Raw genomic sequence first — 23,838 nt, 5'->3', positions numbered from 1 at the left:
TTATTTTGATGCGGTAGTTTCGCTACTACATAATAGAGGGCAATAAATTTAAAAGAAAACAGTTTTCTACAAACAAAATTTAAAGGAATTTTGTGCTGTGTTGCCATTGTGTAATTCATATCTTAATACTTCCTGATAAAGCCTACCCCTATTAAAATAGATCAGAGCTGTTTTTTTCAATTTGCCATGTTAGTTGGAATTAAATCATATGAGCTAAATTACAATCAATTCTTGACGTTTGATTGTATAATTGAATCCTGAATTTTCATTGTAATTCGGCGACAATATAATAAGTATTGTTCTACTATTATGATACCACTTCCTGACGTTCGATTGTGTTCATACCAAGTTCATATCGTATAATTGGGAAAAAACGGCGTTAGCGATGGCTATGAAATGAATATCGCTGTCATTTTATATATAAATTTATATGGGAAATTTATATGGGAAACATCGATCGTCCTTTTCCAGCATATTATATACTATATCTTCAGTGACATTGTAATATCATGGTACCATGGAGCATATAAAGTGGTACTTTCTACAGTACCATATTTGATGACATAGCAATATTAGGTACATGGCAGCAATAGGGCTTAAACTTGGTATACTACGTATTTTCGGTGACATTGTAATATGATGGTACTATGATGCATATAAAGTGGTACCTTAAAATAGTACCATATTTCAATACCATTTCCTGACGTTCGATTGAGCTCATATTTGATATATACTTGCGTATTTTTGATGATATTGCATTATTATAGGTACCATGAAGCATATCAACTGGTACTATAATATAGTACCATATTATGTACATGGCGTTCGATTGGGCTTAAATTTGGGATACTACTTATCTTCGGTGATATTGTAATATTATGGTACCATGGAGCATAATAAGAGGTACCATATTACGATACCATTTCCTGGCATTCGATTGGGCTTAAACTTGGTATACTACGTATCTTTGGTTATATTGTAATATGATGGTACTATGATGCATATAAAGTGGTACCTTAATATAGTACCATATTTCAATACCATTTCCTGGCGTTCGATTGAGCTCATATTTGATATATACTTGCGTATTTTTGATGACATTGCATTATTATGGTACCATGAAGCATATCAACTGGTACCATAATATAGTACTATATTACGTACATGGCGTTCGATTGGGCTTAAGCTTGGGATACTACGTATTTGCGGTGACATTGTCATATGATTGTACTATGATGTATATAAAGTGGTACCGTAATATAGTACGATATTACGATACCATTTCATGGCGTTCGACTGATCTTAAATTTGGTATACTACGGATCTTCGGTGACATTGCAATATTATGGTACCTTAAAGCATATCAAGTGGTACCATAATATAGTACACTTTTATGATATCATTTCCTGGAGTTCGATTGGGCCCAAATTTGGAATACTTGCGTTTCTTTATAAAGATTTATTTAATTAATAATTTTAATTTATTTTACGAATTTTAATTTATTGTTCAATGTCATGACAGCAACTTTTATGCCGAACTAATATATTATTAATTGTACCTGTGTCACTTTTTAAAATCTACCTAGGTCTATATAAATAACGTGGCAAACGGAATAAATTTGTTATTATAGTATTTTTTAGTCAGTTAACATTTTTTCTACTGCATTTTAATAAATTATTTCCATTATTATTAAACTTATATTTCATTACTAACGTTCCAGCATTAATAAATATCACTATCAATCGCCCTGTATATTATTAATTTTAAAGGTAATTAAAGGTATTTTCTTAGTTAACATTATAAGGGAGTGTATATTAAAAATGTATATGTTTTGTAATAATATACTTAAAACTATTTTAATAGCCGAAGGAATAATTAATATAAGTGTATCTGACAAGAAAAGAAGAAGAATAGAAAGAAACACATACTGCACTATACACAGTAAAAAGAATGGGATGCCAATTCAAGTCTTTTGAATCTGGCAACTGTGCATATTTAGCCGAGCTACAAGGCAGTCGACGAGCCGTCGATCCAAAACCGAAAGTTCAAAATTTATAATTATATTCTGATTATGATATTGTCGCGCCATCTAGTATTCTATTTGTGCAATTTTAGCTCTTACATTTCGAGTATTTTTCTGTTGCGTAGCTAGATATTCTGTGGTATTAGTGTATAAATAATAACAAAAAAAAATGTTGACAAAATGACGAATGCAGCAAAAAATTTTCAAATAATATTTTAATATCAATTAAATTTTCATAAACTCTTAATTTAATTATTTGTCCACGAGCTGCCACTGATTGACATATAATATGTCATTCTATACAGAAGGGCATTTTCTATCAAATAGAGAAAAAAAATACCGAGTAAATATACCATTTAAAAATGAAAAGTTGTAGTTATTTCCGGTGAAACAGGAAGTGGCCGAAAATAATTGAATACGTCAATCAATCCTAATTTATGCCATAATGTATATAAACATCCCATATCTAATTTTTTTACCGAAAAAATAAAAAAGTTATGGGGGTGAACCATTTTTGATATACATTAAATCTAGATTTGCCTCAGCTACTTATTTCACATATAACACCCTGTATTTTATATCCTAAATAAACAGTTTATATATGTTATTTTGTAGTTATCACCTACATGATCGTTTTTTAGTCTCAGATAACACTAATCAAGTTAAAATGCAAATAACATGACCTGTTTCAGTTTAAATGATTCTAAACCGTTTTATTATTATTATGAGAGGTCAAATGTTAAATCAAGCTGAGAAATGAGCGCAACGAAAAACGGTATATCGATGAAATGGAAATAAAAACACACTGCAAACGTGAACAAAGGGAGAAAACGTGTCACTTAACCTCAAAGACATTCTCAAAATTTGCGAGCCGGTTAAGGATTTTCGTTCAGAACTACGACAGAAAAAGATAAACACACAATTTTATTAGATCTAGTTAAAAAATCAGTACCTTAAATAAAATAAAATTGAATTAACGATTAAGGACATCTGACTAAAACGATTAACGTCGTGTAATTTTTTGTTTTATTTGGAAATGCGATAATATATGCTCACTCAGAGTAACAAAAAATATATTTCAATATGTTTAGTGTGTTTATGTTCTCAAGAGAACTGTTCATAGAGAAATCAACAGAAGTTGGCGTGCGTGTCATCAAAGACGTCGAAACTATTACCACAGATTATACAGATTATAAACTTATCGTCAAAAGTATTGTTTTTCGTGGTTCCAATTTTCGGAGTCGCGCACTAGTTAGGTTACTAGTTTGCGCACATAGCACGCCCACTTATGGCCTCTAAAATTGTAAACAGCGCCTGACCGGCTCAGTTATTACGCCGTTTAAAGGCGAGTTTATTTTTGCTCACAGGAAATTTTACTCGTTTGCTCATCGTCATAAAAAACAATTTTCGTACTACGAATTAGGGACAAGATTTTTATCTGTATACATATAGTATAAAATGTAAAGATTTCAGTTAACGTCTCCTTTTTTCTGCCAGGGCTAATCTTGACGGAGCCTACTTTGTTTACGCGGAATCCGAACCGCGGTCCTCGGCCATATCATGGACGGTAGCCTACCGACTTAGGAAGTGTCTAAATTAAGTCTTACTCACGAGATATCCGATCTCATCCGGCCTCGAACCGGCGTGAATTAGCAGTGTGTATCAATAGATTTTACACTTTTCCCTTGGACAACAGCACGATACAGAGTTTCGAACCGGTCAACCTTCCATCCACCAGTATCGCCTTACGTCGCTTAACTTCGGTGTTCTAATGGGAACCGGTGTTTCAACGTAGCTAGGCAGTTGCCCCATATAGTATACCTAATCTGTGCTATTACCAAATTAAATTTTTAACAAATAAAGATTCGTTTGAAACTCAGAGCGCACATTTTCCTTTTTCCTATAATCTTATATCCTGATTAAAAAAAAAACGCTGTCACATTAAGTAAACGAATTGGCCGATCAAAAAGGCTTTATGTTGTTAGTTAATGCAAATGTTACCGGTTGTCATGAGATTTTTCTTTGCAAATCTGATATTTTTCATTTTCGATATTACTATTTTTTTTCTAGTTTTACCTATGTCATTTTTAATTTTATTTTGAATTTTCTTTGACAAATTTGAAATTAAATCTGCGTTTTGTTTAGTTAAAACTGCGATTATCATTTTGATAAAATGCAAAAACCAATAAATACTCAGAAACGATAACTTGTCTCGTCTCTGCTCAATTATTTTGAACAGGAAAGAGATCATGATAAGTCTTATTTGCGGCTAGACTACGTTAGAGAGGTAAAAATTAATAATGTTGCTTAAGTTTTGCAACTTTTATTGAAAATACATAGATTTTTTAGCTTGTTCCAGCTGTGTTCAATATGAGTTTACAAACTGTGAGTATAATTTCACAAAAAACGAAGACTAATGTTAACCAATTAGAAATGTATATTTTTCAGAAAACTAACTTCATTCAGAAAACTAGCTTCATTTCATTAGAATTTGTTTGTGTAATAATCAAAGGCAAAGTAATAATGTAGATATAAAAAAAATTATGTGTATTGTGACTATGGAGTGTAGAGGTAAGGAGAAATATCTTCGTGCATTAAAAAATGGTCATAAAAAAGGGAAGACTTAAGATGGCGCTGCTGTAGCAAAAACCTAACACTTAAAATGTGCGCCGAAAATTTTTAGAACAGGAAATGATTCAAAAGAGATAAATATTTGACGTGAAGGCGCGGATTTCAAAAAAATACAAATTTTATTTTCATGTCACATGAAGTAAATTACCGATTTTTATTCAGCAGCAATATACTGTGCCTCTGATATATAAAAATAATTAATTCGAATTATCAGATCCATTTTATCACATACCAAACCAATGAATACAGAACAACAAACAAATAATGTAATATATCAAATACCATGTAAATGCGATAAATTTTACATTGGTGAAACATCTAGACCCTTAAATGTTAGAATTAAAGAACATAAAGATTATTTAAGAAAGGGGGATTTTCACAAATCTAAGATTTGTCAGCAATTATGGGACACAGGGCACAGAGTAGATTTTGATAACGCCAAAATTATAATGAAAGAAGCGATAGCCTTTAAAAGAAAAATAAAAGAGGCTTTTTTAACACAATCTAATAAAAATGAATGTATTGCTCGTGCATCTGTAGATGTTAGTAATGTATGGCAATCGCTTCTTTGATTTTAAGCAACATAACATAATATGTTTATTTATGTAGTAGTAAGTAAAATTTAAAAATAATCATACAGAAAGTTTGGGGCTTTTTGGTTTTACCTTATTAAGTAATTGTTATCAGGTAGTAATTGTTAATTTTGAAGTTTAACTTGGATATAATGTCATTTTAACAGATCGTCAACGGTTTCCTGTAGACGTATCTGCTTTAAAAAAACTAAAGTGTTCTCTTAATAGTTTGAATTTAAATATTTTAAATAGTTTTTTTCTTTATTCTTTGTATTTTTTTGCTTCCGACGACGGAAAGAGATAGACTTTCCGAAACGTTAAGCATTTTTTTCTTTGTTAGGCAAATTTGTATAACTGTAAACATAACTTCTGACAAGCAGTGTCCGTTTAGGTTTAATGCAGAAGTGTTTACAAAAAATAAGTATTTTATTTTCTAGATTTTCTTGCAGTGCAGTGGCGAAATACCCATAAAGGATTTTTTTGGAGATGAATCCGCCACATAGGTATAGACATTTTTTATAAAAATAATTGTTTTGTATTCTAAAAAATAAAAACAAAGCTTTCTTTGAGCAATATGTTTTTTTCTTTTATTCTCTTATCTATAGATACTTTTCATTTTTTAGATTTATGCGTCATTAGCGGAACTGTGGTCATTTGGTGAACCCTTATTCTTCACATTTTTTTGACCACATTTTCAAATAAAGTCCCAAAAGAGATATTTCTCCTCATCTCTACACTCCATAATTGTGACTAAAATTGAAGTAAAAAATGGCTAACGAATATTACGAATTTGTATGTATGAATTGTTAACACTTGCCAAAAGTCAAAGTAAAAAAAAATAGCGGTGGCAAAATTGCGACAGGCATTCGTCAAATATTTTGATGACGTGAACGACAACGTTTATTGATTTTCCTACAGGCTGTATTCCTTTGTAGAACTTAAGCTTAAGAGCTCAAATGCACTGACATCCAGGTCGCTGCGACCTGGTAAACTACGGTAAGGATCGGTTCCCGAAAAAAGGTAAAATACGTAAGAGTTGAAATAAATAGTATAATGTTCAATATTGACATTTTATAAAGTTCAATATTTTTTATTATAAAACTTCTATTTGATTGATTCATTTTTTCAATTGACTTTAATGTTGAGAAATACTTGTAAATGAACTGTTAAACTCGTCAGACCGTTCAGTTTGTTTGTAACAAATAAAACAGATTGAATGACATATTATTAATAAACAATCTAGAAATACTGACTTTTTGGTTAATTTGGTGGCAATCATGACGGGTATTGTTCAGGAACTATGTTTCGTAATAATACAAATTTCAGGCAAAACATAGAAACCAAACAGGAAACCTTAACCAAGGTAAGAAATAAAATACAGCGTTAATCTATATTAGCGATGGGAACTATCGAATGAATTAGACTATCGAATGGTTACTGAATGAATGATTTTAACTATCGAATGGTTTTATTCGAATAAAATCATTCATTCATTTGTATACTAAAGCATATGTGACAACCTCGCCGTGCGACTAAATGGTTATCGTTGCGCCACGAGGAGCACGACTATCGAAGGCTTTTGATAAATGAAATTTAGTATTCGTCTGATTTTTGTGTGCGTCAGTGCATTATTAGTTCTTCCAAATTTTTATAACTTCGCCTTGTAAATACTATGCTATTTTTGCGTTTATTAAAATACTATAATAGTATGTTTACCTCATTATAGTTAAACCTCGTTTTTTTTAATTGACGACTGTGTGCGAAGTGGTCAAAATTTTTCCGAAAATTTGAGTGATTTTCCGTAGTCCGATCTTTCAATTATTTAATTTTATATGGTATATTATGGTTAGGTTAGATTGCACATACATATTTGTATTTTAGATGTTTTAATAATATGAATTAGTTGAACTTAATAATCATATTTAAGTAATGTGGTTAAGTAAATGGGGTTATCGAACTCAAATTTTGGGGTGAGAAAATTAAATTGAAAGTTTTACACGTGCAAATTTAAAAAAAAGTTAACAATGTTTGTATTTTGTTTATGCTAATTCTCTTACATATAGCTTTTTGCGAAGAAATATTTAATTTATTTGTTAAAGTAAATGCCAGTAAAAGTAAATATTATTTTTAAATAGTAATATAAAGTAATAAAAAGTAATATAAATAATTTTGATTTCTAATTTTTTATTTACATTTTCCTTCCATTATACTGCATGCTTAGAAAATTAATAAATGTTTATATTTCATGATTTTAAAATTTGTTGTTAATATAACAAATTAGTTCTGTAATTATTATTATTTAATATACCAACGTTGCCATATTTAGAGACTATATTATTTTTAAATAGGATCTAATATAAATACTTTTGACTTCTATTTGTTGTTTATATTTTGCTACTACTTAAAAAAAATGTTTATATTATTAAATGATTTTAAATTTTGTTGTTAATAGGTATAACAAATTATTACTGTTATTATTATTTATTAAACCAATCTTTGCTTAAAAACATTAAAAATCATTTTCCTACATCCAAAATAAAAAGTATTATTGCAGTGTAACAACAGAATATTAATAAAAAAATGCTAAACATATAGACATACTATCCCTAACTAACTAATGCTAAAGAATAATATTCTTTGCTAATACCAACTAATACGAATATATGGCAACAGCGCCCTTCATAATGTAATTTCTGTGTAAATACTAGCACCTCAATAAAAAAAATAATGTGTCCTTATCTTTATTTGGCTCCGCAAAAAATCAAAGATGCCGGCTTCTTTCATTGCCACCGACCGCTGTCGGGTTTCTAGGAAAGAAACCTACGTCGCCGGACGACAACTAAAATCCAGTTTATATTTTATTAAAATCGATCCTGACGAATAAATGAATTTGATAAATGAATGAATTTTATAAATGAATGGTTTTTGCTACCGAATTACTAGAATACAATATTTCAAGGCAGATGACGCATCTATTCGATAATTTTTATTCGAATAGTTTTCGACGAATGTTTTCTTACTAGCTATCGAATTATTCGAATGAATTGCAACTATCGAATGTTTCGATAGTATTCATTCGATAGTTCCCACTACTAATCTATATATCTCTAACTTTTTGTTACTCTGAGTGATCATAAAATTTACGAAACTTCTACCTAAGTAAACCCAAAGCGCACGAATGAAACGATTTTGGTCCATTTGACCTAATAATGTTGTACAGACAAGCCCCATTATGCGTTTGAAGCCCAATTGTATGATGTTTAACTAGTGTGATATTTATACTTACTTCTCTCGATTCAGCGAATCAAAGGCTGCCCCAATACCCCATTTCTTGTTCTGGTGCTCCACGCAATTGTGAACGCTGGTGACGTTGTTCATGACGTCGGTAAGGTTCCAGGGTTGGGTAGGATCGTCCACTACTTCGTTACTCGCTTCTGAAAGTACCAAAAAATACGAGATTCATTATAAAATTGAATATAGTTCTTGAATTAAAAGGCTAAGAAATGGGCGTCATAATAGCCATTTTGAAACACCTTTTTGTCAGTTTTTTTGCTTAGTGGATTTGTCATAACATTCCTGTTCTAAAAATGCCATAGTGTTTTAATCTGTACTCAGCGTTTCTTAAAATATTAAAAAAGCACATTTTTTATGTGTTTTGCATTTTTAGATTAAATTTTCTACAATTAATCTTCAATTGTAATATCTTAAATTACTGAGATATTTTAACTGGCAGTATTTTTTGAGGCGCTAATTTGCAAAAACCGCCTTATCCATTAAAAAAAAATGGCCTAATGACATATATTAATAGTGGACCCTGAAATCTACATAAACATAATCCCAAACTGCATCAAAAGTCGCCTATTCCTATATAAAATTCACTACAAATTCAGCCACTGCAGCAAAATCCATCTTAACCACATATATTTGGTTTTTATTGTCATTATTGTTGTAAATCCCGCATTTTTTCATAGACTTTTTACACAAGTATAATATTACTACTGACTTCTTATCCATTTCAAATCCTTACCTAATTTTAATAAAATAGCATATCAAATAAATCAAGTTACGATGCAAATACAATATGATCAGAAAAAAAAAACGGCGTCAGCGATGGCTATAAAATGAAGATCGCTGTCATTTAAGATGTAAAATTATATGTGACATGTCATCGATCGTCATTTCCTAGCCATTTTTACGATCATACGGACACCATTTTTTTTTCGATCATACAGTATCTTGCTGTAACAAACCCCGCAATATGCATCGTACTGCAACAAAACCCGCCTTATTCGACTTATTTTTTTTTCTTTTTCAAAACTTAAATATTAATTTTTATTTCTAGAAAAAAAAAAGATATAAAACAATGATTCTACTTAATAGACACGCTTTTTTGTAAAATACCGCTTCAAACATTTGCTAAAACTTGCTTTGCTTGTTTTTGCATATTATCTGGAAGCAAAGTTTTTGGGATGAATTTTGCAACTTGACGCCTCAAGCATACTTTGTTATATATCATAAAGCAGCATAGTTTTTATCAAACTGTGTTATTCTAAAGTATTACCAAAATTGGATGTTTATTGAGCAATTCCCTAAATAAAATTGAACCACCCAGTATATCTATAAAATATTTTAAATCTTTCATTAAAGCCTGCAGATTTTATTAAAAAAAAATAAAAACAAATCTTAAAACAAGAAACTTCATATGGAACTTTCTCAAAACATTGGGCCACCCTGTATAGCACGTAAAATACCGGGGATGGACGTTTACGCGTCCCTCCAATTATTTTTTTACGTCATTATTATCAATAAAAAAACTAAAACTTACTTTATTAAACTGCTGAAGAATTTTTACCCTAAAAATTTATATTTTAACACGTAAAAATATTTTTATACGCGATAAACTATATTTCGACACATCATTTTTTTTTCACGTAAAACACGAAGGTTTTATACGTAAAAAATGAGTTTTTTACATGTAACAAATTCGTTTTTTACATTACGTTTTTTCACTTGTTCCATCCCTGAAAAATACTACATACCAAGCTGCTGCAAGGAATTGTTGGCCTTATCGATAACGTGCATATCTTTTGGTCTCGTAGTCAGTCGTGATGCTATACGTTGAGGGACATTAGGCACTGCCTAAAAATTTCAATAAAATGTCACAATACACTAAAAAATCTGTCAAAATTTGAAACCTACCCCGTCTTCATCCGCCTCCAAATCGGCAAACATATGCGAAGGATTATTAACTTTTTGCAATAACTCTAGAGCCAGTCTTTTACTCATATCTCCTTGAAAAAAAGCATGCTAAAAATAAAAACGGTGTAATTAGATGAGATTTTTTTCTTGCAACAAGGACACATATAAATAAAAGTCGAATATAATTATAATAAAACAATACATAACAAGACAGGGTTTTTGAGGTGTGGAAACAAACCTGCAATAATTTCTCTGCTGTGGGTCTCTTTTTAGGGTTTTTTGTTAGGGCCACTTTGATAAAATTGTGAAATGTCGGGCTCCTGCAATTATTCAATAAGAAAATTGTTACCAATAATAATTTCCATTTGTTTTTATATCATCAGATCTATACAATCAACCAAGATTGTATAATAACAAATCTAAACCGTTTATTTAATGCCTATCTTTGGTTAATTTTCCCTCTCTAGTAATCACCTTTATAATTTTATTATAAATTGTAAGGTGGGTGAACCATGGAAGGCAATGCTCCTTTGAAGGCCAACTATAAAAATGTCATAGTTATTGTCATTTGGTCGTCGATGTCGTAAAATTGTAATTCGCACGCACAGGAAAATGCAAGTTTTTATGTAAATAACCTATTATTATATTATTTTTTTTACTGTAAATTGTCATATAAAGGTGCGTATTCATTATCCGCACGAACGAACGAACGAACGAACGAATGTTCGCTAGTGGTATGGACGGGGACCGCACGATAGAACCGCACGAGAAGACCGCACGCATTTCTTCATTCGCGCGCCAGTTCAAATCGTCAAGATATTGTTATAAACCTGTTTTTTTTTTGTTTATATACCGTCATTGAATTATCGCTAAGCAAGTTACTATGGAGCAGTGCATAAGGAGTCGGGCTAGGAAGCGAGAGACCGGAGTTCGAATCTCGGCCGGAACATCACTTTTTTTTTTTAAATACTGTTGTATTCTATAGTTTATTTTTGTAGTATAAGAAAAAGAACTATTTATTCTGTTATTTTTTAATCTCCGTTATTAATATAAATTGATTGTTAGTACAATACCTCATTTAATATAAAATAATATTCTACTTTTGAAATGTATCGGGCCCTAATTGTACCTAAAAGTAATATATTTTAGTGATATACCATATTGTAAACTATTTAATATTTCAGTCGCTTAAAAGTTAATTTGCATTGAATAATTGCCTACCATTAAAAGGAAATTTGAGCTATATAACCCTTGATGGGCATATTCTGGGTATGCAAATACTACTAAAATTTTGGGTGTGGTTCAACCGATTTATTCTCAAAACCAGAAACATCTACATATAAAAAGAAGCACAGGTCACTAATTATAATAAACTTCACCCTTGGTATTACTTCCACTAATTATAATAAACTTCACCCTTGGAATTACTTCTATCACAATTACAATACGTTCATCTGCATTGGCATTTTCTACTTTTCGATGGGAAACAATAAACTTCCCAACATTTTTTAAATGATGTAACAATTCCTCTTGTGGTTACTTTTCCATAGATATCCTCATCTCTGTCCTCATGTGAATTCAGAGGCAATAAAAATGAAAATTATTTACCATAAACATCGCAAACTAAAAACCTAATAAACAATTTTATACCGAATATAGAAATAAATTTAGTACCGTAAAATGGGGTGAATAGAAACAGTTTCGTAGGCTATTAGCGATATACCGGTTGATAAAAATGTGGTATTATGTTCCCGAATATTTTAAAACATGGGTCTTTGTTTGTTCTTTGCGTATACATATAATTTGATTTTTGAAAAATATGCATATAAATATTAAATAAAAATAACTTTTGTGTTTCTATTCACCTGCTATTCGGGAGAATAGAAACACACATTGACGTTAAGGTTTTTATCTATTCTATTTCCAACAAGGTGATTAGAAACAGATAATTATTACATATTTAAGTAGGTTTAGCAATAATTAACAATACATATAATATAACAACTTACATGTACCAGCTTAAGTATTACTTTAAAAATAAATATTTTATTTATAAAGTTTTCGCGCCATACAAAATAGGTGATAAATCGATCTCACATTTATTGATCAGCTAATTGACAGAAACAGTGCTGCCACAGATAAAAATATAGTTTTTACATTTTATTGTGTATTACCAATGATAGAAAAATTAGATATGTCGACTCTTTTTAATCTGAATATTTTTAATCGTGATTTGATTTTTTTCTGAAATTTTGTTTCTATTCACCCCTATGTTTCTATTCACCCCATTTTACGGTATTTTTACCTATTATCGTCCAAATCCATGTTAATAGATAAATATTATTTTTAAATATATTTTTGGAACTGCTGGTTTTAGTAATTATTAAATTAAACGAACTAAAAAGTCTTAAAAATAAACAATTCTTAACCATAACCTCAAAAATGCAGATCTCCTGTCAACTTTCTTTATTTTTTATTTATTCATTATTTTCCTAGTGACGTCACAGGTGGTATGCGCGAACTGAACGAAATTGGAGCCGCTATCGATCATACCTTGTATTCTTTGTCCCATGACGTCTAAACGCCTTTGATGTACCGACTCGAAGCGGATGGTCGAGCGCACGAACGAACGAACGGCCGCATGCGTTCGGTCCCCGTCTAAATATACCGCACTTTCATTCGTTCGTTCGTTCGTTCGGATAATGAATACGCACCTTAAATCTGAAAGCGCACGCAGGCGAACGCCTTTGATGTACGGACTCGAAGCGGATGGTCGAGCGCACGACCGAACGAACGGCCGCATGCGTTCGGTCCCCGTCTAAATATACCGCACTTTCATTCGTTCGTGCGTTCGTTCGTTCGTTCGTGCGGATAATGAATACGCACCTTTAGAATTTGTTATGGCACCAAAAAAAAAAAAATTTGCTTTGATTTCAGTTAAAATATCAGTATTGTTTAGAGTGGCTGAAAAGAGGGATCAGCTCGCCATCGTGATTGCCAACGTCAGAAGGACCTGACAAGGCACAGTAAGAAAGGTTCCTATGAAAGTCGGTTCCTTATAAGGCCAATCAAAAATTTGAGATGGTTGGCCTTGCTAGGGTACATGGGCCTTACTAGGAACATTTACAAATCATGAAAATATAAACAATAGGGAAAGTTGAAAACAATGTTTTATATTTATATTATTATTTTGGCTTTACAAAGAACAAACCCATAAGAAGGCCATTATAAGTTTTTTTTTTGTAATTTCATTCTAAAACCCATTGGCAACTTATTTGTTATCAATATAATACTCATTACTATAATTTTTAAATGAATTATTCCATTAATATATTCTTAGTTATACAATTGTGTTCAAGGAATGTTCGTTGGGGATTTTAAAGAAGATTATAATAGTGAAACATTTAATTTTTCGTTTAAATAAATTTGTTTAGTAAAAGCAAATATTTTGATTATTACAACTCTAGTTTTAAGTTGAACGACTGATTTATAATATTGGCCTTATATGGAGCCCTGTTCCTTTCATGGCCGTTTGGAAGAGCTTAATAAAAGTTAAGTTTAATAAATAGTGATTACATCTAGAATAAAAAAAAGTAATGTATATGGTACACAATAAAACAAAGTGTTAATTAATAATTTGTTTCTCTCATTTATCCAGCAAATGAACTAATAAAAATTGTTTATTCGTTAAACTGGCCTTCCATGGTCCACCCACATTATTCTTTTTAACTTATACTTCCTAAATGTAGTAAAAAAGTCACAATGAAGAAACAGCTATATTACAAAGAAATCATTTTTTAGGTGTATTTAAAATCTTATTATTTCAATAAAACGCTACAAATTTTTTTAGTGAGTTTCTTCAAGGTTAAATAATTTATCTGTTAAATAATTACTGTAGCTTCTGTAGAGCTAAGGTATTCTGTGATCATAAATCTCTAATCACTAGAAAAAAAATTGAATATTTAAAAAGAAATTGACGCTGCAAAAAATTGAATTAAAAAAAAATGTTTTGTTAATCAAATACTGAAATTCCTTCACAATTAATTATAAAGGTTAATTTGTAAGTTATCTACCAGTAATCTGCTTATAATTTGAATGGGACTAAAAGTAAAAATAATGCCATTTTAATTGTATGTAATTAGTAGATAATGTACTTATCTTAAACACCTATTAATTATCTTTAAATTACTGTTAAAAATCATTACTTACCATTTTTCCTTGTCTTTTAAAGTGGGTGGCTTGAATCCACTTTTCGACATTAAAAACAATGCCCGCATCGGATGCAAATCAAACATGGGAGGTTGTAACTCAGCCAGTTCTATAGCCGTAATACCTATAGCCCAAATATCACATAGCTGATTGTAACCACCTTTTCTTTCAACTGCTGCAACCTGAAAAATATCACAAAATATGTAAAAAAATACATTATTGTTATTTATTTTTGTTTACCTCCGGTGCCATCCAATATGGTGTTCCAATGAATGATTTCCTTTTATTTATAGTTGCAGTAATTTGAGCAGAAACCCCAAAATCAGCTAATTTAACATCCCCAGATTCTGTGAGTAAAATATTAGCCCCTTTGATATCCCTGTGCATTTTTCCCATCCCGTGTAAATAACATAGACCCAGTAGTGTTTCTCGACACATATAAGATATCTGGACTTCAGCTAGAGGTCCAGTAACTAAAATAATGCGTAAAAAATCATGTTTTTGGAAGGGTTTAATAATATAACAAACAACTCACTGTGGTAAATGTCTTGGAGGGACCCTCCACCACAATACTCCATACAAATCCATAACTTGTCACGTCTCAAATAACTACCATAATAAGCAATAATATTAGGGTGTCGACAATCTTTCATCATAAGAATCTCCTGCTGGATGATGCCAAAATCATCTCCTAAAATTGTGAATAGTTTTGTGAGTAGGTATAAAGGCAAAAGATATTTTTTTAAATCACTCACCAGCTTCTAATTTAATAACCTTAATTGCTGCCAACTCGTTAGTCGATAATCGTTTAGCCTGAAAACGCAAGCAGCAACCAAAACATTAATTATAAGGCGAAATTAAAAATAAAAATTCCTTTTTACAGACCTTATACACATCGCCATAAGTTCCACTCCCAATCCTCTGGATCAATTCGTAATCGTCCTGAGGATTTTTCCTGGATATATCCGAGCTCAAAACTCCTTGAGCCATTTTATATAATAATTAATCGCTTACATTTTATGTAGTAAAAAGCTAAAATAAAATAAAATACATGTTTACGTGAATTTGACAGCAAACGCCTTGTCAGCGGACATATTTTGATCTGACTCATTCATGTTAGCCAACCCAACAAAAATGATATTTCCTAAAAATATAATATTCGCACGGTTTTTCAGTAAATGCAATGTAAATGCGAAATAATTAAGAATAAAATTTTAAATATTTATAGGAATTATTTGATAATGTGAAATAATTAATAATATACATGAAAACGTTTCGATTTAATTTTTTTTCTGCAGATTCAATGTTGGCAATAAACTAATACTTAAGACACTAAAGGTTTATTTTTCTTCCATATTTTTTTCATTAATAAAAAGCCGGGATGATTCCAAATTTTACGCAGTTTTTGATATGAACAATATACTAAATATTTTGTTTCTGCAAACAGTTTGTAAAAACAGTTTAAAGTTGTTAAAATCAATTAAATCGTTGAGAGAAGTAAATCATTTAAACAAAGGTAGGTCAAATTTAATTTTTTTTCAATATTTTTTAAAAAATATAATAGGTATGATATTGAATAGAAAAATGTTATCTCTGATAAATACAGATAATTGTTCTTCAGGTCAACTTCTTACGTGTATAAGAACAATATCATTTGGCCTATTTATAAATTTATCTTATTTACATATTGTAATTAATCTATATTTCACGTAATAAATTGCAAAAAACACGTGCGTCTTTTTGAGATTTTTTAATTTAAAATATTTAGTTTGTGAATTGAAAGAAAAAACTCATTCATTATTGTCATAGGTACATAAATATTAGTATTATTTGAGGATGAGTTGTAAAAGCGCATGTATGTATTATTTTAAGTTACAAAAGCTTGGCAAAACATTTGTTTATGTATGTATATTTATAATCAAGGGCAATAACTTTATGATTAAAAAAATACGTGAGAAATTCTTGTACGAGGGTAGTTTAAAAAGTTCCGACGTTATAAAGATATAGAGAAATCAACAATATTATATATTGTTTTGTTGCTTATTAAGTTGCGGATTTTATTGCAAAAAAACAGCGTCCAGTTGGCTTAGAAATGAACATCAATGATATTTCCCAAATAATTTTACATATAAAATGATAGCGATCTTCATTTCATAGGCATCGCTGACGCCGTTTTTTCTTCGATCATATTGTTGAATCATAGATAATAGAGGTAATTAGTAGAATCTCACAAAAAGTGAAGACTATTGTTAACCAATTAGAACTTTATATTTTTTAACACTTGTCAAAAGTTAAGTGGAAAAAAGTAATCCTGGCAACATTGCGACGTCAAATATTTTGATGGCGTCTTCGTCTTAAGTACATGCCAAAAATTTAGGAAAATTTATTTTTATATTTTTGATGCCGAGGTTGGAAACTTATTTTCCGATTACCCCCGAATATAATATATTGTTTTTTTTAACTTATTGGTTGGTGTTTGGTTTTAGATATTTATAAATTTAAGGTTTTTTAAAATTAAAAATAAAATATACAGGGTGGCGCACCTCATTCGCTTCGGTTGATTATACGAGAACGGAAAGATGTAGACACAAAATTTTTATGGGTACATGTGGGGAGGCAATGTGTATAATTGAAATTATTTTGGAAATATACAGGGTGTCCCGACTAAAATAGATAGCAAAGTTATATCTTTTCTTATGGGACATTTTATTTTATTTTTTGATTCTTATACCTAAAAAAGGCATTTATTATAAGGGTTAAATTGCTGAAAAACTTTCGTTTTTGAGATATTTAAATATGCATGTTATAATACACACACCAGAAAAATCTAGGGATATCATTTTATTAAAGTTAAAAATAAATGTTTTCAATAAACAACCACATATTTGTAGGCCGATTCTTTCTACTTCGATTGAAACGAAGTAGTCACACTAGTTATTTCTAAATTTGGGATATTTGCAGAAGTGTTGAAAGTGTGAAATTGCATTTTTTGTCAAATGTATAAAAAGCCCCTAGCATCAATTGTTCGAATTTAACCTGTACTGGCAATGTTTTTATGATAACTGGCCAGAATTCATTCAAATAAATCTGTTTAGTATTAAACGACATTATGGAGCGTAGACATCTTAACAGAGACGAAATGCTAAGGGCCATGGGTATGCTTGAAGCTGGAATGCGCCAAATCGACGTAGCTAGAGCATTAAATACAACGAAAAGTGTAATATCGCGATTAAGTGCACGCTACCGTGAAAGTGGTGATGTTGCTGAAAGGCACACAGGGCGACATCGCATTACTACCCCTCAGCAAGATCATTTTTTACAATTAAATGCTCGACGCCGACCGACTCTTACAGCACCTGAGCTTAGTTTAATTCTCCAGGAAACACATAATGTAACCGTTAGTCCTGACACTGTTCGCAATAGATTAAGAGAGGTCAACTTAAGAAGCAGACGCCCCTGGAGAGCTCAACCCCTAACGAGAGGAAATCGAGAGGTACGATATTTGTGGGCTCAACATCATGTTCAGTGGTCGAATGAACAATGGGCCAATGTTCTCTTCACGGATGTGTCACGCTTTGGAATTCATCAGGATTCGATAAGGCTTAGGGTATGGAGAGAACCGGGAAATCTTATTCGGTTGGATCATGTTCAGGAAGTGCACCCTTATCAAGGTGGAACAGTTATGGTCTGAGGAGGAGTCCAGTTAGGCCGAAAAACCGATCTCGTTTTTCTTGAAAGGTTTGTAACAGGAATCACATATCGTGATTTAATTCTTGAGCCTGTCGTGTTACCATATGCCAATGATTTTGGGAGAAACTTCATTCTCATGCATGACAATGCACGACCTCATACAGCCAGAGTGGTAAGTGAGTTTATCAATGCTCATCAATTAAACATCTTACCCTGGTTGGCACAATCTCCTGACCTCAACCCCATCGAGCACGTATGGGACGCGGTCCAAAGAAGAATTTTGAGAATGGGTATGCCTCGTGAAACTCGTAGGGATCTAGTTCGGGCCGTGAATGCAGCGTGGCAGGCTGTACCAAAAGAAGAGAGCGACAACCTGATCAGGAGCATGGAGAGACGATGTAGGGCTGTAATGAACAGTAGAGGAGGCCATATTAAGTAAAAATGGTTTTATCTTTTTTTTTTTATTCACAGTTTAGAATAAAAAAATGTGTGTATTTTTTTTGAGTTCAATAAAAATCAAGGTAAATTTGAAAAATTCCGTAAATTTCGCATTTTTATTTCCAATACGTCCTGTAAACTATTTGTTTATTTTAATTTTATTATATCAGAAATGCAAATAATAAAATTACTGACGATGGCTGGATAAAATTGTAATATCCCTAGACTTTTCCGGTGTGTGTATAAAGAACAGATGATAAACACCTTTGTATATTACTTTTCAGAATTAATTCTTGTGCGGAGTTTAAAGGTAGAGAAATATACTTTACTGAAAAAATGTATTGCTCCCTTAAATACAGGGGTACCAAAAACTGCTGATCTGTTTTAAATATTTATTTACATAGAAACTTCGTTATTTTAAATGCAACACCCTCTATTTTTTTTAAATAAATAGGAGCAGATTTAAGTGCTCTTTCAAACTATATTAATGTTTTCTATACTTTTTTGGCTCAGATTTTGAATAAGAAGCGATTTTTCAATAAAATGGCAATCAATATGGCTAATATGGTTTCACCATGGCAATTTTCTAGTAACAGTTAGTAGCTATTTTCAAAATTGACATTATATAGTTTATGGACATTATTTAAATTTATAACAGATTATTTTTATTTAATTTAACTAAAAATAGTTTAATAAATATTTTTAATTTTATCAAGAAAAATGAAGAAGTACCTATCTGCTGGCGCGGCGGCAGGAATGGATATGTTACAAGTGAGTTTATCTTGTGACGAAAATTTTTTAGGGTTTAAAAAAGGGTTTATGCCCAAAGATATCTAAATAGGAATCTCCTTGATAAGCGTTCCTTTGAAAAACTACTTGTTCGCTACTTGTTCTACTACTAATTTCGCAGCAGGGTTGGCATGATATATATCAATATGATATTATATCGGATATCGCGGGTGATCTGGCAAATGCTCCTATCTGCCATTTTTTTTAAAATTGAGATTATTTAAGCATAACGTTCTATGAGTGATTATGCACGTATTGACATAAGGTAATATTTGAAAATAAAAAATTTATGGCACAATTTAAAGAAAAGAAAACCTCGTATCTGAAACCAGCTGTTATTCTGGTCACACAAACTCCTAACTACTTATTTTGATTAAAAAGCAAAAGTTCCTATCTATATCAAGTGATATTAAGAAGCAATTTCTCCTATCTTCATAACTTTGCGTTAAAAACCAGCGGGTCGTGACACGCTTCTTGTGCTTGTTGGATTTTTTAGTTATATTTTAAACTAAAATTAAGGTGATTTACTATATATTTACTATATATACTATAAAACTATGAAAGCAAATTATCCTATCTTACGTTTACCACAAACAAAATGTCCTATTCTTTATAATCCTAAAATACAAATAATCCTATGTGCCATTTTATCAAAAGCAAAAAATCCTATCTGATTTAATAAACAAGTTTACAGTTTAATTGCTTCCAAATAAATAGTATTTAATAGAAAACATACATTATAATGTAATTTCAATAGCCCAGCCTTCTAAGTCGCTCCGTTTTTGAAAATACCGTTTTTATTGCCTCCTGTAAAGTTAGTGTTTCATTAGATAGGAACATTTGCCAGATCACCCGCGATATATATCATTGATATATATCATGATATTTATATCTTGATATATATCATATTTATAAAAAATATAAAACTCAACAATCAGAAAGAAAAAAACAAAAAAGATAATACTGATTGGATCTGGGACAATTCAAATGTACCAAAAACTTTGCCAGAAACAGTATCAATTGATTCCGACTGAAACGAATCTGACGATGATTTACCATTAATGAAATTAGTATATCAAATATAAATTTGTTTGTTGTTATTTTTAGAATATCTGTTTATTTTTTTGAATTTCCGATTATTTTTTAGAATTTCCGTTTATTTCTTAGAATTCCTGATTATTTTGTAGAATTTCCGTTTGTTTTTTAGAATTTCTGTTTATTTTTTAGAATTTCTGTTTATTTTTTAGAATTCCTGTTTATTTTTTAGAAGCTCTGTTTATTTTTTTTAGAATTTCCGTATATTTTTTATATATTTTTGTTTTAATGTTGTTCCTATTATGTACAAAGCAACAATAATTAAGTTGAAATAAAAATATTTTCTTGAGCTCTTGATTTTACTTCATATTAAACGCAGTTTTATATAAAAAATAAAAACAAAAATAAATATCAAAACTTGATATATATCGGATATACATATATCAGATATATATCGGATATATATCAGATATTTGATATTTATATAAATATCATGATATTTGCCAACCCTGTTTCGCAGAGCTGATAGTGTGGTTTATGAAAAACCTATTAGACAGAAACCTGTTGTTGGAAGTGAAAAAAATGAATTTGCCCTAATTGGCCCTTTTATAGAAAATGACACATATCTACATCAATATACAAGCCACAAGCCATCGTAAAATAAATCAAAGAACTACTTCTTCGTTTTTCTTGATAAAATAATAGATACTTCTTTATTAAACTATTATTGGTAAATTAAATAAAAGTAAACTGCTATGACACACTGTAGATTTTGAAAATAATAATAAATTATGCACATTCTTACGTATTCCCATAAGATATTTTGTATGTATCTACATCTTTCCGTTTTAGTCTAATTATTAACTAACGCGAATAAGATGCGCCACCTTGTATATTATGTGCCATTACACCAGATTAAAACTTACTTTGAAAGGGTATAAAAATTGTCTAAGAATTATATTTTCATCTTTTGTTTATTGTGTATTATAATTAATTTATTATATTGGCTTAGCTAGGTTATAAGAGGATCTAGTATTAAATAAAAAATCACTTATAGACAACATATTAAAAATGTATTTACAATCTTTTAAACCTACATAATATATTAAAGATAAATAATAATATAAATATTTCATATTTTCACAAGTAAAATGTACAATAGTTTAATATAATTTCATAATTTCCTCTGAGTATACAGTCCAATGCTTAACATATATTTAAAATTCATAAAAATAAGTCATAAGATACTTATTGCATGTCAAAAATGGATGGTTGTAGAATTCTACCTAAACAAAATATTATCTTTGAAAAACGTTCTTTTTAAAATTATGTAGATGCTTCATAGAACTGTATTGTACAATTCTACTAAAGCTTCTTTAATCCTACATTATGGAAACCTTTATTTAGTCAATAGTTTTGTAAAAAATCTGTATTTTATTACATGTAATATTCTACAAACTAAATCTGTGTCAATTAATTTTGACTTAATGATTTAACACTCCATATTATAATAATCTCTAAAAACCTGTATTTTTAGTCCATAATTTTAATAAATGCATTCACATAACAGTAACATTGATTTGATCCAAAATCACAATTATGTTTGTGAAATTATTGACAATTTTCATATTTAGTAGATTTTTATCAGATAAAGAATTTATTAACAATTCACTTTGTCAAGCGGAAAGAAAAAGTTTAAAATAGAACCTCTTAGTGTGATTTTGCAGAATATACAACCAACAAAACATTGGGTCCTAAAGAAATTGATCTCTAATATAGCCCTTATGTATTCCTCATTTAGAGCCTATATTTAAGGCATATTTGTTCTTGGTATCAACAAAGAATTATATAAACATTCTCTAAAATATTTTAAAGTATATTTTGACACTTGATCTTAATTTCCTGATTTGTTAATATCTGGTGTTGGATAATTTCTTTTAAATAACTGTTTTTTGCTATTAAATTTTTGAAGTCAAATCCTAGATTTATTCTATTTCACATTTTCAACCTTATATCAATTATAATTAAGCAAATACAGTTTTTTAAAACAGTTTTTTCTTTCTGTGTATGGCCAACCTAAAAATAAGAGAAAAAATCTCGACGAAACGATGTAATATTAGTTGCATAAATTGTAAAATTACAACTGATTGGTTCTCTTCATTCTTTGACGTAATTTCAATGCATATGGGTCTTCTGAAACATGTTTTAAATACACATAACGCGTTTTCAAAGTAAATATATTAAGAATATTATTAATTTGACTGCAAATAAACTATGTATTGTTATTATCTTTTAAAACATCTTTCAATATAGAACTGGAATTCCTTGACTGCCCAAAATCGGCAAAGGTCGGCAATACTATCTCGTTTAAAACAATAGGAGTCTGTTTTTTACTACTTTCCTCTTCACTAGCTGTAGGCTTGACCATACTACTGTCCAACAAATTCGGAACAATCCTAGGCTTTGATTCGTTCTCCAGAAACTTCACAAAGGCCTGTGATAACGATTCTTGTGACATATTCTGGCCTTGAGCGTGCGGTGATAAAATTGAACCCAACCAAGAACCCTGTTGTTGGGATTTGTTTAATTTCACCTTGTCGTGGTCCTGCTGGTTGAAATCCAGTACTGTTGCGATTATTTTCAGTACTTGCGTTTGGTCTTTGGTCCAGTTGGTGTTGCCCGACGACAGGAAGCCCACTACGAGGTTTTTGATTAATCCTTTTTCGACCTTGCCATCGGTTTGGCTGGTTAGGTTTTGTATTTCTTGCTGGCTCTTGTTCAGTTTTTGTTGGAGTTGGGACACTGTAAAAGTCAATTGGTTCAGGTATGGTTTGGTATAATTGGATTTAGAGTGAACATAAGTACAAAAATATGACATGATTTATATACAGGGTGTTAAAAAAATAGTGTATCTAACTTCGTATCTTAACATTTTAATGCCAACACGAATGGCGATAGTGTAAAATTCCGTAACAGTCCTGAAAGGGTACTTTCCATTGGGATAGAGACTATTGGTGATACTTCTTTTATCCTTATAGATACAGTAATTACAACAAATGACATAAAAACTTAGGACGTTTTTATGTAAAAAAGGTGCTCTTCTTTAGCTCGAAACTGTGAACGGTTTTCAAGATATCGAATTCAGGAGATTAATTTATTTGAATTATTTACATTTTCGAGGGTTGTAACCAGGGTGTAAAAAAATCATGATTAAAAAAAATAAAAAATTGATTCTTTTGATTTTAATCAGAT

The 23,838-nt window shown here is 30.5% G+C and overlaps 3 protein-coding genes across 9 annotated transcripts in view; 1 reads left to right on the top strand and 2 right to left on the bottom strand.

Annotated features, from left to right (window-relative positions):
• The window catches only part of LOC115887717 (mitogen-activated protein kinase kinase kinase kinase 5), a 42,263-nt gene extending 26,544 nt beyond the window's left edge, over positions 1 to 15,719 (bottom strand). For 5 of the 7 annotated variants that reach the window (XM_030907188.1, XM_030907191.1, XM_030907189.1 and 2 more), the window contains exons 1-9: positions 15,520 to 15,719; positions 15,390 to 15,447; positions 15,170 to 15,325; positions 14,875 to 15,107; positions 14,635 to 14,816; positions 10,664 to 10,745; positions 10,426 to 10,533; positions 10,266 to 10,365; positions 8,513 to 8,660 (exon numbers count right to left, since the gene is read on the bottom strand). In XM_030907188.1, coding sequence (XP_030763048.1) covers positions 8,513 to 8,660; positions 10,266 to 10,365; positions 10,426 to 10,533; positions 10,664 to 10,745; positions 14,635 to 14,816; positions 14,875 to 15,107; positions 15,170 to 15,325; positions 15,390 to 15,447; positions 15,520 to 15,624 — 1,172 coding nt within the window. In that variant the 5' untranslated portion in view covers positions 15,625 to 15,719. Of the gene's footprint in view, positions 1 to 2,867; positions 2,919 to 8,512; positions 8,661 to 10,265; positions 10,366 to 10,425; positions 10,534 to 10,663; positions 10,746 to 14,634; positions 14,817 to 14,874; positions 15,108 to 15,169; positions 15,326 to 15,389; positions 15,448 to 15,519 lie in introns of all 7 variants that reach the window. The other 2 variants (XM_030907186.1, XM_030907187.1) reach the window with 1 other exon arrangement.
• Positions 15,720 to 15,969: 250 nt separating this feature from the next.
• The window catches only part of LOC115887702 (guanylate kinase-like), a 34,905-nt gene continuing 27,036 nt past the window's right edge, over positions 15,970 to 23,838 (top strand). The window contains exon 1 of the mRNA XM_030907172.1: positions 15,970 to 16,150. Within this exon, the coding sequence (XP_030763032.1) occupies positions 16,045 to 16,150 (106 nt within the window). The 5' untranslated portion in view covers positions 15,970 to 16,044. The remainder of the gene's footprint in view (positions 16,151 to 23,838) is intronic.
• LOC115887701 (thyroid receptor-interacting protein 11-like) overlaps positions 22,019 to 23,838 on the bottom strand; it is a 75,734-nt gene continuing 73,914 nt past the window's right edge. The window contains exon 6 of the mRNA XM_030907171.1: positions 22,019 to 23,388. Coding sequence (XP_030763031.1) covers positions 22,859 to 23,388 — 530 coding nt within the window. The 3' untranslated portion in view covers positions 22,019 to 22,858. The remainder of the gene's footprint in view (positions 23,389 to 23,838) is intronic.

This window comes from Sitophilus oryzae, unplaced genomic scaffold (genome assembly GCF_002938485.1).
Source record: "Sitophilus oryzae breed Bouriz unplaced genomic scaffold, Soryzae_2.0 scaffold_610_pilon_pilon, whole genome shotgun sequence".
NCBI lineage: Eukaryota > Metazoa > Arthropoda > Insecta > Coleoptera > Curculionidae > Sitophilus > Sitophilus oryzae.
This window is presented reverse-complemented; position numbering and strand designations above follow the sequence as displayed.